Below are 15,609 nucleotides of genomic sequence, written 5' to 3'. Positions count from 1 at the left end.
ATCATAATTTATGTGAGGTCTATTAATCAAAATAATATATTTTGCAAAATTAAATCTTGTTATTAAGAAAGAAGAGAAAAAATGTTTTGCTGTTAAAAAATAACAGAAAAAATGTTTGGTAGACATGAGTTTGTTAAAGACATAAAACGTTGTATGGCAGTGTGTAAATAAAACTGCCACAACATACTTATTGCAAATAAAACAACCTTACCTACTGTAAATTAGTAGACTATTTTGTACAGATACAAAACAAACTCTTAACTCATTCAATTCGAATCTGGATAAAGATTCAAAAAATCTGAAGCATTTATGAAGTTGAGCAAAACCCATCAAAAACATCACCACTTTTGTAAGGTAGTTTTACTTGCCAAATTTCTTGGTCAAAGTTTCACACCTTCCTGAGACACTAAGGTTCCGTCTTGCTGTATAAATCCCATGCTCTGCTTTTGTTGCTAGTAAGCAAAACTTTTTCTGCATTTCAATCGGGAATTGTCTCTCTGCTGATAAGGACTCCACCCAGAGGTTTGCCATCTTTTCCCATTTTGAAGAATCATTGTCTTAAATTGTATAATCGTTCAGAGTTATCTGCATTTGATCTTGCATGGTGAAGGGCTAAGATTACTTTTTTCAAAATTAGAAAGTTGGTTTGAGTTTGAACTGCTCCTAAACTCTTATGGTGAAATCTCAAGAATTTGGAGATATTTTAGCCTAAAATATTCAATGATATTGTTGCATGTGCATACTTGCAAAACCATGTTGATAATTGTTTTGGTACCAAATATTCTACTATGTTTTTTTGCCATTTTCGTCTGGCAAGAGTGTGAATATCGAAAGCTCCCCAATTTTCTCTCAATATTTCTTAATAGTTTTCGAATTGGTTTTTGAATCACTTTGGTCCATTAAGACCCAGATGTCGACATTTGGCTTGTTTCTTTTCCTATATATATATATATTATATCCTTCACTGACCACGACATGCAAAACCCAGTATTAAGTTTATCCTAATGCACAACTAGTATGGCATTAATCTTTCTTAATTCATGCCAGACGACCAGATCTCAGGGATAAACTCGTTTATTATAGGTCCCCATTTCTGGGTTCACTCAGGAATCGGAAGGTTCTGACTTGTGTCTCATATTTTCGACCGTTACCCAAACATTTTCTAAGCCCATGGACGCTCCAGGTGATGTACGCTGGCTGGAGGTCCAAACCTGCAACAATTCAATTCCGACTCAATTTTCGGCCAAATTATAAACCTGAAACCCCCAAAATAGCCTTTCTTCCCAATTGCACATCCTTACTGACACTACCACAATATCAGGGTTTAGAATTTTTAGTAAGATCCACCGGAACCATTAACCTGTCAGCCATGTTCTAGACCTCGGTTTTTTCATCCACCCAATGCCTTTATTTTATAATTACCCAAAGGCAAAGACACCTTTTCATGGTTAATCACACTTAACCAGCTAGTTAATTGGATGGGCCTGGTGCAAATAGAGGGGCATACGGAGGGTAGTTTGGTAAAAGGAATAAGCCAAACTAGATAAAGGGAGTGATTTTCAATTAATCTTTTTTTTTTCACGGCATTGGAGCATGCGAACTCTTCGGCATTTTAACATGTGGTGAAAGTTGATTGGACAGACCTCAATCCTAGCAGTGAAAGAAGACAAAAATAAATTTGAAAGCCGAGGAAGGCGTATTTAAAACCAAGTATTCTCTCTCTCTCTGTGTCTGTAGGCTTAGTGAAAGCTGCAAGCAGAGAGAGACAAGCGAGGAACGCTCCCTCTCATTTTCCGTCTCTCCGAGCCCCTCAACCTGACAGCGAAGTCTTACTGGTAACCGTCTTTTCTCTATCCATCTTTCTTCTTCTTTTACATTTTTGTTCTTATTCACTTGGCCTGTTTGCAACAAGCCTTTCTTGAGTAGCAGCGTAGAAGGGTTCTCTTTTTTTTTTTTTTTTTTTTTTGGTTTCGTAAACTTGGAAGTTGGAACTCTCTTCCATTAATGGGACTATGGGATTTTGCGGTGACGTGGTCGTTTTTCTCTTGGGTGGTAATAAGACTTTGTCACCATGGCATACTAGATTGAAGCAGACGATGTCTTTCCTTACAAATCTTTTGTTTCTTTTTTTTTTTTTCTGTGATGTGGTAAATTTTTAAGAGTGATTGGTTTTTTGTATTTGGCAGGTTTGAATATTGATTTTATGTCTAAATTGACTATATTAGCCCTTTCTTTCTCTTTTTTTCATGCGTAATCTATTCCTTGTTTTGTCGCTTTTATGAGCATAAGGAGGGTTAGTTTCAGCTTTTGAGCTTTGGGCATTTCCATTTGGTTTTAAAATTCTTTCATGTTGTGGTAAAGAGGAGACAAGAGAGAGAGAGAGATGGTGGAAATGATGAACAAGATGGAAACTTCACGCTGGTGGTGGTTTGATAGCCATCACAACGGTTCCAAGCGCTCTCCATGGCTTCAATCCACTCTTTCTGGTAAAACCCATTCACTTTTGTACTTTATTTATTATCTCAGATATCTTTCTTTTTCTTTTTGTGCTATAAAATTTCCTCATTTGTTACTAGCAGTTGGAATACAAGGTTTCCCTTTATTATTGAAACTTTCTTGATGTTTCTTGTTTCTTGACCGTTGGGGGCATTTGCTTTTTTTTTTCTTCTTTTGAAAATTTCAAAAGTTTTTGAAATGCTTTATCTACAGTGTCACTTTATGGACATGTAAAAAGATTTGACTTACAAGTGAAATGAAATAATGAAGACTGTCTGGTACCCTTTGATGTGGTAGATCACTTTTTTCTTAGAATAAAACAAGATATATATGGTCTTGGGATTTGTTAACGAGGGAAAGTAGTCTGTGGTGGGGTTGTACTGGATTCATGATAATAATTGGAGGGTTGAAGGGATAGGAAAAAAATTAATTTATCTCCTAATAATATACATTACTAAGCAATTGTAAGAAGTGTTCTATTGACTGCTTGGTTGGTAGGGCCTTATGTTTTTTTGATTCATTAGTCACTCCATATGTGGGTAACAGAAGGTTCCACCAGTAGAGCCTTAAGGGAAACCTGAGATGTCATTATCTTTCTTGAAAGATATTTGTTTGTTCTCTCCAGGAGTACTATTGTATGGGTAGACATGTACTGTATCCTTACGGTACACAGTATCTTATCTGTTTCAAAAATTTCAACAGTAAAGCTAGGAGTGAATCTAGTTCTAGGGTTCATGATACAACTTTTTGAAATTAGAGACCTGACGAGCTGGTGGAGTGAAATTGCTTGGTACTGGAGTCTGACTTTGAGCCACAGATGTGCTGACGGTGTAGGGAGTCCAAAGACATCATGAGCTGGTACTGGGATGAGTGATCTATAGTTCCTTCCTGTTTTGAGAGTTTATATCTTAATCTTCGTGACTTTGGTTCGGGCGGCTATTCTATGGCCTGAGATCTGACAGGCTTGTTATGTACATACGAGTGGCCCTCAATCTATATTGGACCCTGAAATTGAAATCCCACCAAGCGCTGTTGTCTTTCGTACCTTTTCCTCTTTCCAATTAACTTTTAGAGTACCTTTGTAGCTCCAGTCATTAGGCTTCTAAATGCACTCTTTATGAGCTAATAATGAATTGGACCCATTACAATCTGGTTAATCACAAAGGGATTACTCTAAATAAAAATATGTAGATTCTGTAGGAACTGAAAAAGTAGTTAGGGCCCTGTACTCATATTTTAATCGGCACTTGCTATTTCTCTTTTTTTTTTTTTTTTAATCAGCAAGTCTTTCTGCTTTCTCCTTTCCCCCCCTTGTATATGCTTGCGATCTGAAAGATCTTTGCTTGATTGAAAGTCCAGAACATTGTGGTTGTCATGTTGGAGATCACCAGGGAGGAACAATAACAGTTCCACTTTATTGAACTTTCCGAAAATGAATTCCTTTTAGCATGCCTTGTTTTTTTTTCTCTTCATTTACTTAAATGACGGACTAGTTTATATCAATGGCAGAGCTGGACAAGAAGACAAAGGCAATGTTAAAATTGATCGAGGAAGATGCAGATTCCTTTGCCCAACGTGCAGAAATGTATTACAAAAAACGGCCAGAACTGATTAGCTTGGTTGAAGATTTCTACCGAGCCCATCGTTCACTGGCTGAGCGGTATGACCAAGTTAAATCAGACCCTGGAACTCGGCTCGTAACAACATTGGGATCCCCATTTTCGTCCATGAAGTTCTGCGCAGAGAAGACAACAAATGTGATGGATAAAATCTATGATAGCTTCTCTGAGACTACTTTTGATACTGAAGACTATGCTGAATCAGAAGTTGATGACCCTGAACATGAAGATGAAACTGAGGAAGAAGTTGCAGATCCTGAGCTGGAAAGCAAATACGAAACCAATACAGTAACGAAAGGAGGAGATGTTGAAAAAGAGGATGGAACCCTACTTGAACAAGAAGAAAGAGAAGTTTCAAGCGAGGTCTGTGATGATGAAGTGATGAAGTTAAGGGAAGAAATAGAGAAACTTGAAACAGAGAACAAGGTTCAGAAGGCTCAATTGATGCAGAAAGATGAAGAGAAGAGAGAGGTGATTAGACAACTCAGTTTGGCTGTCCAAATGCTCAAGGATGAGAATATGGAGCTCAGGAAGAGGATTGTTAAAGAATCACCCAGGAAATGGAGCCCCCTCGAATTCAGCAAATTAAAAGGAGGACTTTTTGGGATGTTTTTCAATGGATCTCCAAAGTCTCATCCCAGTGTTGTTGCTCTCTAGTTTTAGTTAGGTTGCATTAAAGCAAGTAGCATATATCCTGTAGAAACATAGCAGTTGACAAAAGAAGTAGTGTTGTACATTGGAGGGGAAAGGTGGGGGAATCATCCCCTTTGAACTCAACTTAGTTAATATGTGTTACCTTCTGAAATAGTTATCTGTTTATGCTACTCGATTGTTTGATTTTTATTATTCTTCACTTTTTTTAAGCATTTGTTCTTATGTAGCCTTTGTGCTTCTTATATAAGCATTTTTGTAACAAAACAGAGCTTCTATTGGTGACCAGAAAGCCTGTATGCATTTCTAGCGATTTATGTAGTTCTAGATTAAGAAATGAGGAGCTGGAGCGTAGATTAATTGTGCAGCGTAAGACCAAAGCGACATACACAAGCCACTAGTTAAAGAATTTAAAAATTCCTAAGCAATATCTGTTCTGTTTTGTAATCTTCATTCCTTCTCAGATCTTTATTTCTCTCAAGAGTATGTTCTGCTTTAATGGAGATCACTTTCATTTATTTAAGACATTATTATCTAATCAAAGCTCGCAACAATGCCATACACTTCATATACCTAACATCACACTAAAGCAATATATACTTCCAAAAAACATAAAAAGAAATCTACAGTACATAAAAAGTGAGTAAAACCACAAAGATGGAACAATAATTGGAGTAGCCACCAACAGTACCTCACACACCAGAAAGCTGCTGCAATAAGTAAACCACCAACAAACCAAGAAACAATGTTAAATTCAGAGCTCCAGCTGAAGTTAGAGAAACCGAAGTGGATGCCGGCGAAGAGCCAGATGGTGAAAGTGCAAAACCAGGGCCAGGAGCCAAAATGTTATCCGGATTCGGGGGACTGGGGTTTGAAGGAATGGTAGGCAGTGACGAATCAGTTGGAGAAGGTGCCATACCTCGAGGGGTAGGGAACAAAGGTTCAATATATGGGGCAGCACCTGGAGGATGGGCGGGAGGAGCACTTGGCAAGAATGCGGGTGCAGCTGATATAGTGGAGTATTTTACATGTAACTGAGATGAAGAAAAAGCTAGTGAAGAAAAATAAGCCATGAAGACCATGAAAATTCCCCAGAGTGAGCAAAGGGAAGCCATGGAATGATGATGAATGGTATATCAATTCTCCTATTATGAAACTTCAAATAAATGAATACATGGAGAGAGGGAGAGAGAGAGAGAGAGTATGCTAAAGACTTATGAGAAGGATGTGATGAGGTTCATGATTAAGGCTTAAAAGTTAGCCGAGAGTAGTGGTGGGGACTTAGTGAGAGAGAGATGGAGCTGTATGTCAAAAGATTGTTGGCAACTTTTATGGTAAATACAGCTCCACAGTTTGGCTACGAGACAATGTGGATATGTAATTTTCTTCATGAGCACATGATGATAGGGTGTCTTTTATCCTTTTCTTATAAATTGTTTTCTTTGCTATGTTCCATCCGTGACATTCTTGCTTTAGGTGACAATGGAGCCGAAAATCCTTGATTAATATTTGGTCTGAGTAATGTCTAGTTCGGAATAGTGCCATTTCATTCTGTTGCCTAGAGTTTCTTTTTAGGCTTAACAGAGATGAATAAATTGGGAAAGGAAATGTCAGTGAAAGCAACTGATTTATGTTTGCTTGCTCAGGATTGAAGCTTAAACATCCAAAGTTAAGTGGTTAAACAGAAGGGTTAATGGTGGACTCAACTTGGCAAGTCAATGATTAGACAAATAATTGTTGTGTGATTTGAAAAAAGAGATGAGATAAAAACAAAAGTGAAGAAAGAAAGTCCATTTTATGGAAAAGAGGGAAAAATTTTGAACTTTTTCTCCTTGTTTTATTATTTGGACACAAGCTATGATTGTGGACAGCTTCTAGTATTTGCATTCTAGGACATTAGTTTATGTAGTGGAAGGTTCAAATTTTAAAACTTTGCTTAATTTATTGCATCGTATACTTTATTGAAAGAGATTTCATTCAATCAAGTAGTTTATTTATCTTGTTAATGTTCTTAACAAAATTAAGCTCACAAAAAGGTAATTAGGAATATAACTTGCTTCAAGGACAGGTTGGAGATCCAGCTTTTGGACTGTTCAACAATTTTGTCCTTTCGTACCGAAATCAACCTTTTGGTGGAAACACCCAAAACGAAAGCCCACATAATCCTCGATAAGGCTGGCTACCTGGCTACGGTCCACATATAATTGCAGTCCATGAAAATGTTTAATTTAACGATTTAACTTCCCTCCAACATCGTTTTCTCAAGGTCACAGCTCTTAGCCCTTGGCCTCTGCCCTAAACATCGAAAAACAAAATGGTATTTTTCAGTTGTAATTTGTTAAATTGAAATTTTGTATTACAAATTTTATGTTAGTAAGAGATAGAGTAGTTTTTAATTTTACAAATAGAAGTATTTTTTCATTTATCAAGTATGTTTTTTAAATTAAAAATGTGAATCAATGATAAATGGTATCAAAGCAAATCTAAATCTTCACTAATGTAAGTTCACATGAAAAATATCTTTATCGAATTAAATTCGGACTAATGTAAGGGTCTCTTGACTTTATAAGTTCCTCTATAATAAAGAGTCCTTGTAACAAGGATGTTAGTATCCTACAATTAAGTGAGATAAAAAATCATGAGTTAAAAATATGAGCATATAACTCTTGCAATTGTTAGCATCCTACAATTAAGTAAGATAAAAAACCATGAGTTAAAAACGTGAGTCTACGAGAATTGCAGTTTCCTTACCCTGGTTAGACTTTTATATATTAGATAGGTTCCCAATTTCCAAATGAATATGGGCTAAGCTGCAAGGATAATGAAATGACGACAAACCCAATTCCTACAGCTATAGATCATGACAACATTAGTGTCCCAGCATTGGGATTGGGCTTGGACTTGTTTGAAAAGTTCACGAGACAAAATGAAAATCTTTGGGCTCATAGATTGGCGGCCAGATATGTTAATGACTTAGTTAGTGCCTTTAAAAAAATGCTTTGACCCTTTCTTTCCGGACAATATGCATACGTAACGCAGTATGTTAGTGCCTTGCATATTGGCTAAGAAACAGGTCAATTCTTGCAAGATAATGCAGTCAATGAAGTTTCTTTGTGGACTCGAGACTCTTGGTATATCCCACAGTTCCATACCCAGTCGTCTTTCTTTCTGGACTATATTGATGACAGGGTTGGCTTAAGTATGATCTATGTCAAAAAAACCTGAGAGGGAAAATGAAGTCTGCTTGCTATAAAAGATTAAGAAGAAATGAGCTTTCCTTGTTGGCTAAGATTGTAAAAGTTCTTGGCCTTCAAAACCCGGCAGTAGCTGATTAGAATGGCTGTAAATGGACCGAGTATGTCGTTATAGAGAACAGCACAGAATAATGAGAGCCCTATGCTTTATGAGTGATGATGAGTTTCTTCTTCCACCCCTTTCCACTTTCCAAGGCTAAATGCCTAGTTTTTTTACTTCACAAACAACTTGCCAAAAACATTGAATTGGTGAGTGTATATAAAATTGGTTCAACTCTTTTGGTCAGCTAATTATGAAGAGGCATTCATTCTTGAGAACATCAGCATATCGGTTCTTGATTTTATTCGGATTTTAGATTTGTTACTCGCTTTGGGTTTTTCAGAGAGTTGAAATCAAACCATCCTTATCATCCCCAAAGAAGGGGATACAAGGATCACCCCTAACATGGCTCATGCCTGTATATATCTATCTATATATATATATAATGTTGATGTGAGGCATAAACAATTTTGAAAATATTAATTAAAAAAAAAACAATTTTGAAAATATTAACTTAAAAAAAAACAATTTTGAAAATATCATCATTTTATTGTTTATGCTTATGAAAAAGTCTAAGTCTTAAGCCATTGGATGATTGAAAAATCACTCATTCGAGTTTTATACATATAATCGGTGTGAGATTTATGTTATAATACTAATTTTCTACTCATACTTATTATATCATAACTCGATTACATTCAAGGAGTGCTTATAATACATCCTTAAAATAAGGCACAATTTTTACATATTATCTTATTATTGTTTTCATTTTTAATCATTTAAAAAAATTTATGTAACTAATTGTTGACATTTTTTTAGTGAAATAATTGTAGACATTTTTAATAATGAATGAATTATATTACAATTTGACATTTTTTATATATATATTAGAATATAGAGAAAATTAAACTTTACAATTTGAACAAGTAAATATGAGTGCAACACAACTTAAAATATCACTCATTTGAGTTTCATACATGGTGATTGTGAAATTTATGTTATAGCACTAATTTTCTACTCAAGAAGTTCTTATAATCTATCCTTAAATAAGGCACGATTTTTACGTATTGTCTTACGAGTCGTGTTTGAGGAAAGAGTTAATTATTTTCATTTTTGAATTATTTTAAAAATATTGATATAATTAATTATTGATATTTTTAATAACGAATGAATTGTAATACAATTTGACAGTTTTTTTTATATATATTAGAAGATAGAAAAACTTTAAATTTTATTTTTTGAACAAGTAAATGTTCAAGTGCAACGTAACTTGACATCTAGAAGTGAAGATCATGATCTGTTTTTCATAATATATATATATATGAAAATTAAAGATCCATATTCATATTTGAGGTGTACCCTCACTTGTGCAATGAATGAGATCAAATTTATGACTTCCTTCTGTCAACTCCTAGGATCCAGCCATATAGCTTGTGATTGTAAAGGAGCTTGTTAAGAAAATTTTGCCTCCATTTGACTGGCAGTTGAAGTAAAGGAACATGGGGTTCTTGAAATATATCCTGTAGTTGGCTAAACTAAACTAATGTCAGATTTTCTACCCCACAATCAATATATATAAATATATATAAATTTCAACCAAATTATTCTCAAGCAGCAAAGACCCTGGTTAAACTCCATCATCAATAATGTTTTAATTATTGATTAGGAACAGAGCTTGGTCCAGCTCAAAACAGGGGAGGGGGAGCTGCGATGGAATAATTAATTAAAGTAAAAAAGCCATTTGGTATGCTAATGATGGACAAGCAAGCAAAAGTTTGAAACTTTGATGAATGGGTTTTGCTTCTGAAAAAAAGCAACGTCCTTGGTTCTCTCTCTTTTGGTTGACTTGATATATGCCGAGTTATCAAGCTAATGCAAAAACGTATGCACAGTCTCCGGTGGGCCGGCCTGGCCTGGCTTTTAAGTTGACTTTTGCAACACTTTAATCAGGTCTTTGTCTCCTTTACCAATTAAGTAAGTCTTGATAAGTCTGAAAGCTAGGACCAATTCAACCTATGGCTATGGCAAAGGACAATCATTTCAAGAATTTTTTTTTAGGCATAAACCTTAAAACAAAATTATTTTTCTATTTATGATAATTTATTCAACAACCTTTTCCTCTTTTATTAAATTGAAATGGGTATTTAAATTTTGATTTGGATCAAAACAAATCTTAAATCTTAACAAAAAAATTTAACTATTACTTAAACTGAATATTAATTGATATACTTATTAATCTTTTTTTTTACTTCATTGACATATTACAAACTTCGATATATTTGATCACATTAACTGGCACATAATTATTTCAACTCATCAAATCATATGACATGTAAACAACCAAATCAATTAACATTAAGTCTAATAACAGTGAAATAAAATTTTTAAAATATATTTGAATGTAATAAAAGATGACAAGTTTTGTAAAATAAATGACCATAGAACATGAGTTTTTTGGGATTGAAGCCAATTTTTTTTTATTGGATTTTATGTCAACCTATTCACATGAGCTAATAAATCAAGATGAAATCTGAACATAAAAACTAAAGAAGCGCGCAGGAAAATGTAAAATGGGTTCTTGTTGGGGAAAAAAAATGCATTACATGCTTGGCCGACAGCATAACAAATCCTGAAATTAATCATAGTATGAAAAAAATTCATTGACCAGCATGTGTACAAACAACTTTTTCATCTCCTTTTTTGTGCCCTGAGGGATCACAAATTTCGTAACCAATATCAGATCCTACACGTTCACGACTTAAAAGCCCGACAAAGGAAAACAGAGAAGGGGAAAATGCTCCCTGGAAGGAAATGATGGTTTCTTAAAATGAACAAGGTGGGGTGCAGTAAATTGCTGCGAAAATAGGCTGCAAAAATCCCTTTTGCTTTTCTCCGGGACAGGAGATACCCAGTTTTACTGCATGTGTTTCAGGCTTTCATTAGTCGTGAAGGGATCATGGGATTCTTGTATGACTTGCAGACCCACAAGAAACATTTAGATTGACTTTGGCTTTTTCAGTTGTTAGGAAAGTAGCTAGCAAGAGAGACCAGACAATGAAGGAAAAAAGTTGATATCAATAACCACAAGGAAACAGAGAGGGGAACAAGAGACTATTTTTGTTGCTTCCCTTCCACACCAAACCGCACATTTCTTTTCGTCTCAGGACTCTTCATTTCTGCGAAATTCATATCCAACTCAAACCTCAAAGGCATATTATTCACGCACCAACTGTAGTACCTACTTTTGCAACCCTCATCTTTTCATTCCATAATTTCTAAATTTTTGCGACTTTTTTCTCTCTCACGTCTGTGTTGGTGTCATTGCATATGTGGGATACATGCATCATTTAATCCTGTCCGCTACCACGTCATTATCATACCTTGAGGAAAATTCAACTGTACTACTGAAAAATTGTCAGAAAGTTTCAAGCCATTATTGTTGCTTTTTGCCAAAAACAATGCAACCATTGTCAAAATGTGACGTTTTGAAACAGAAGGAAATTACTTCTCCTCATTACTACTACCTATAGAGCTTGCGCTATCTCCTCATTACTTGAACATTATTTTTCTCTTCCTTTTGTTTTATATAGTAAAAAATATTAAACAGGGATTGCAAGCTACGATATCATTTTCATTATTAATTAATAAGAATATGGATTTAATTACCCTAACCTGTACAGTAGACGTAAACTTGGGTTCATCATGGACAAGTGACAGTAGGAAAAAGCAGCTTGAGAAATTGTGTCTTAATCTTGGTATATAAAACCCCAGCTGAATTTTTGTTGAATTGATCTACCAACCTAAGCATAACTGCATCTGCATGCTGCATATATATATATATATAAATTTATATGATCGGATTTGTCGATTGGGTAGATGCATAAGCCTGAATTGCACGTCAAGTAATGTCAACTTTGGCATTGTGAAAGATCTGTTTCCCTTTTTTTACTTTTTGGTACATGAAATTGGGATAAGGTTTGGAAACTTAATTATAATATATTTGGCCGTTTACTTTCAATTTCCATTATCAACAAATTTGTTATTCTTTTGCTGTTTTTAGAGTCTCCCCTTTTTTCAATTTTACAGGAAGAGGATGGTTGATGGAGATGGCCCTCAAATTTTCAAAGCAGAGTCTACCCATCTCAATCAAATGTATTCAATACAAATAAAGTGATGGCTTAAATTTTTCTTTGCTAGGTCTTCTGGTCAAAATTTCACCTACGATATATGAAATGGATTATTATAAACAAAGCAAATTAAACAAGTCCTATAACAAAAGAGAGAAATTAATCTCCATCAATGTGTAACATTAATTTTTTATTCACAAATTAAGAATGCTATTATATATATATATATATATCTATTGTTTTGGCATCATTTGACACACCCCATAACAATAATATAATATGGAAATTAAGAATTGAATCCAACGTTACTTTGTTACCATTCTTATCAAAATTTTCACCACAGAGAGAATAACAAACATGTGCTTAATCAATTAAAAAAATTAAAGATATAAAGACAAATAAGTACTTAGTTTTGCAATGCATATTTCTTGTCAAATAGTGGTAGTACATTTTTTTTTGTGGGCATTTCTAGTTTACAAATAAATAAAAAAAACTAGTATGGGCATGCAAAAACTTATCAGATGTAATTTGTTATCTTTCCGAATAAAAAAAAAGTAAAAGGATTTGCTTTATTATTTTATTTATGAAATAGCATGTTGAAAATAAAATATTAAATGTAATTCTTTGAATAGAAACACATGCATAAAAAAGACAAAAATCTATATACAATGTATTGAATTTTTGGAGTTTGTAACTGAAAGATACATCAAATATGAACCATAACTTATAATTGAAGTTTTTGTCTAATAACGTTTTAATACGATGACATAAAAGTAACCCACATCTCATCTTTCCATGACCCCGAGAAAGCCATTTTGCTTCTCATACACTAGCTAAAAGAGAGAGAGAGAGACCAAACTGCGTCGGTCGAATGATGCAAGAGGAAACGGTCATCATCGTCGGAGCCGGCCCCTCCGGCCTGGCCACAGCGGCTTGCCTTAATTTCCACTCGATCCCTTGCATAATCCTTGAAAGAGAAGATTGTTTTGCTTCGCTTTGGAAGAAATATGCCTATGATCGTCTCCATCTTCACTTAGATAAGCAATTCTGCGTGCTTCCTTACATGCCATTTCCTGACTCTTATCCGAGCTATATCTCAAAAGAACAATTCGTAAGCTACTTGGATAATTACGTTTCTCATTTTAAGATCAGTCCTTTGTACCGGAGATGTGTCGAGTTGGCCAAGTTCGATCAGGCAAGCAAGAAATGGATTGTCAAGGCCAGGAACTTGGGTTCTGGAGAGGTTGAGGAGTTCAAGGGGAGATTTTTGGCGGTGGCTAGTGGAGAAACAAGCAACCCTTATACACCAGAGATTGAAGGATTGAATACTTTCCCTGGAAATGTTCTCCATTCAACCCAGTTCAGAAACGGCAATGCATTTAGTGACCAGAACGTTTTGGTTGTTGGGTCTGGCAATTCTGGCATGGAGATCGCTCTGGACCTGGCAAATCACGGTGCCAAAACATCCATAGTTGCTCGCAGTCCGGTAAAGGATATTGATCTCATTTAACTAAGTTGATCTGAATACTTTTCAAAAAAAAAAAAAAAGTTGATCTGAATAATTTCTCTTCATTTCGTTGATCATTTCCAACCAAATGTCAAGTTGTCTAAGATTTCGAGAATCTCAAGTCTGCTAATCTATGACGATTGATCTGTTTGTCTTGGGATATGCTGCTGCCGCAGGTTCACATTCTTTCAAAGGAGATGGTGTACTTGGGGTTAATTCTATTGAAGTATATTCCACACAACATGGTGGACTCGTTGATGGTCATGCTTAGCAAGCTTGCTTACGGGGATTTGACCAAGTACGGGATCACCAGGCCAAAGGAGGGTCCATTTTTCATGAAAGTTGCCTATGGCAAATACCCTGTTTTTGATGTAGGAACCTATAACAAGATCAAGTCCGGGGAGATTCAGGTAATTAATAAGAAAGACCGTTACTTATTATTAGATTATTTCAACAAACATTATTCTTAATAGGTTTCCTTTCTTTCTTCCTTCTTCTCATACTTGTAGACAAAATGTTTATTTTTTGCAAAAGACTAGTAAATTGACATAGCCGTCAAGCTATTCAGTTTCGTTCTTGTTATTTATAGCTGCTTAATTGCTTGGAGGAAGTTGGTGCCACGTTTGAAGGCATGGAGATTGACTTCAATGCTAGCTTCCCCCTTTCTTAAACTTTGGGTAATCGGAAATTGGAATGAGGAGTTGATGCCAGGATTTAGGGTCTCTTACCTTTGGTTAAAAACTACGTGAACCAAGTTGTTGGTGAACAAATGAGTTTGACTTGATGTCTACCTTTGCCATGTCATCTGCTATCAGCAAACGCCGTCTTTAATTTTTCTTGGTTGGGGCAATCAACAATTGATGCTTTCTTTTTTTAAGAAAAAAAGATGCATGTGGCATGGGTCCATACAAGAATTAATGGGCCTGATTTCGAGGAGTTTCATTATTATTTTTAAATAGTAAGGCAGCAAAAAGAGATACCCCAGCGCCCCCCCCTTTCCTTTTTTTTTGTATGTTAATATTTGGAGGTGCAGGTGTTGCCAGCTATATCGAGTATACGAGGCAGTGAGGTGGTGTTCGGACACGGTGTAACTCATCCCTTCGACACAATTATTTTCTGCACTGGCTTCAAGAGGTCCACGAATGTCTGGCTCAAGGTAAAATGACATGAGTTTGCATTAGTAGTAGACTAGTAGGAGTTAAAACTAAGACCAAAATCTAGCAAGTTTGCATGTAATAAACCTTATAAGAATGATTGAACACTGCCTTAATTTGACAAGTTTATCTTTGAGCAGGGAGATGAATACCTGCTGAACGATGATGGACTTCCCAAACCGAGTTTCCCAAACCATTGGAAGGGAAAGAATGGTTTGTACTGCGTTGGATTGTCAAGAAGAGGATTGTATGGTGCGAGTGCTGATGCTCAGAACATAGCCAATGATATCAAGTCACTTCTGTAAGGAGTCCCTTCAACAGAAGGAATTATTATGATGCAATCAATGGTTTATGCGTAATGTTTGGTACCTTCTTTAATGAGTCCCTACTCTCCTACTTGAAACAGTCTTGCTCATAAAAAGACATGTCATGGTGTTGGGGGAAAAAGAAATTGTTTATTAAGACAGTTTTTATGAGCTATATTACATGCTGAAAGTTCCTGTAATTTCCTACCAGTTCAAAGTTTCTTTCAACTCTCGCAAGCTAAGCAATGGACGTGTAATTAATTTTGCATTCAAATCCAAAACCAGCTAGATGGTCAGGGCCTCTCAACCTTTGTGTGTGTTAATTAATACAAGGAAAAAGAGCAAAAGTGAAAAACACGTGTATTTGAGACCCTGTGTCTCCTATGGTACACATGTATGTATTTATATTTGCATGCAATGTATTGCAAGTTGTAAGAAGATGGAAAGGCCACTTGA

At 35.5% G+C, this 15,609-nt stretch overlaps 3 protein-coding genes across 4 annotated transcripts; 2 read left to right on the top strand and 1 right to left on the bottom strand.

Moving 5' to 3' along the window:
* The first annotated feature begins 1,680 nt into the window (after nt 1-1,680).
* On the top strand, nt 1,681-4,955 carry LOC18613470 (protein NETWORKED 3C-like). 2 transcript variants are annotated; one of them, XM_018114085.2, is made up of 3 exons: nt 1,681-1,835; nt 2,362-2,486; nt 4,006-4,955. In XM_018114085.2, the coding sequence occupies exons 2-3, from the start codon at nt 2,384-2,386 to the stop codon at nt 4,770-4,772; spliced, it is 870 nt and encodes a 289-aa protein (XP_017969574.1). In that variant the 5' UTR covers nt 1,681-1,835; nt 2,362-2,383; the 3' UTR covers nt 4,773-4,955. The 2 variants fall into 2 exon arrangements, with proteins under 2 accessions (XP_017969574.1, XP_088665587.1); XM_088809461.1 differs by lacking the exon at nt 1,681-1,835 and having other exon boundaries at nt 1,892-2,486.
* A 299-nt stretch (nt 4,956-5,254) lies between these two features.
* On the bottom strand, nt 5,255-6,049 carry AGP26 (arabinogalactan protein 26). Its single transcript, XM_018114086.2, has one exon. The coding sequence runs from the start codon at nt 5,879-5,881 to the stop codon at nt 5,459-5,461; it is 423 nt and encodes a 140-aa protein (XP_017969575.2). The 5' UTR covers nt 5,882-6,049; the 3' UTR covers nt 5,255-5,458.
* A 6,916-nt stretch (nt 6,050-12,965) lies between these two features.
* On the top strand, nt 12,966-15,508 carry LOC18613468 (putative indole-3-pyruvate monooxygenase YUCCA10). Its single transcript, XM_007050717.3, has 4 exons — nt 12,966-13,673; nt 13,871-14,104; nt 14,728-14,850; nt 14,989-15,508. The coding sequence occupies exons 1-4, from the start codon at nt 13,059-13,061 to the stop codon at nt 15,151-15,153; spliced, it is 1,137 nt and encodes a 378-aa protein (XP_007050779.3). The 5' UTR covers nt 12,966-13,058; the 3' UTR covers nt 15,154-15,508.
* Nucleotides 15,509-15,609: the final 101 nt, after the last annotated feature.

Source organism: Theobroma cacao, chromosome 1, assembly GCF_053813885.1.
Source record: "Theobroma cacao isolate CCN51 chromosome 1, ASM5381388v1, whole genome shotgun sequence".
Taxonomy (NCBI): Eukaryota; Viridiplantae; Streptophyta; class Magnoliopsida; order Malvales; family Malvaceae; genus Theobroma; species Theobroma cacao.
The sequence above is the reverse complement of the archived record's forward strand: the minus strand, read 5'-3'. Positions and strand labels throughout refer to the sequence as shown.

Bases quoted from the DNA above. Each gene is read 5' to 3' on its own strand.
- AGP26 (XM_018114086.2), bottom strand. From the start codon at position 5,881: ATGGCTTCCCTTTGCTCACTCTGGGGAATTTTCATGGTCTTCATGGCT.
- LOC18613470 (XM_018114085.2), top strand. From the start codon at position 2,384: ATGGTGGAAATGATGAACAAGATGGAAACTTCACGCTGGTGGTGGTTT. The intron at 2,487-4,005 runs GTAAAACCCATT...TATCAATGGCAG, and splicing joins GCTTCAATCCACTCTTTCTG to AGCTGGACAAGAAGACAAAG.
- LOC18613468 (XM_007050717.3), top strand. From the start codon at position 13,059: ATGATGCAAGAGGAAACGGTCATCATCGTCGGAGCCGGCCCCTCCGGC. The intron at 13,674-13,870 runs GTAAAGGATATT...CTGCTGCCGCAG, and splicing joins CCATAGTTGCTCGCAGTCCG to GTTCACATTCTTTCAAAGGA. The intron at 14,851-14,988 runs GTAAAATGACAT...ATCTTTGAGCAG, and splicing joins CCACGAATGTCTGGCTCAAG to GGAGATGAATACCTGCTGAA.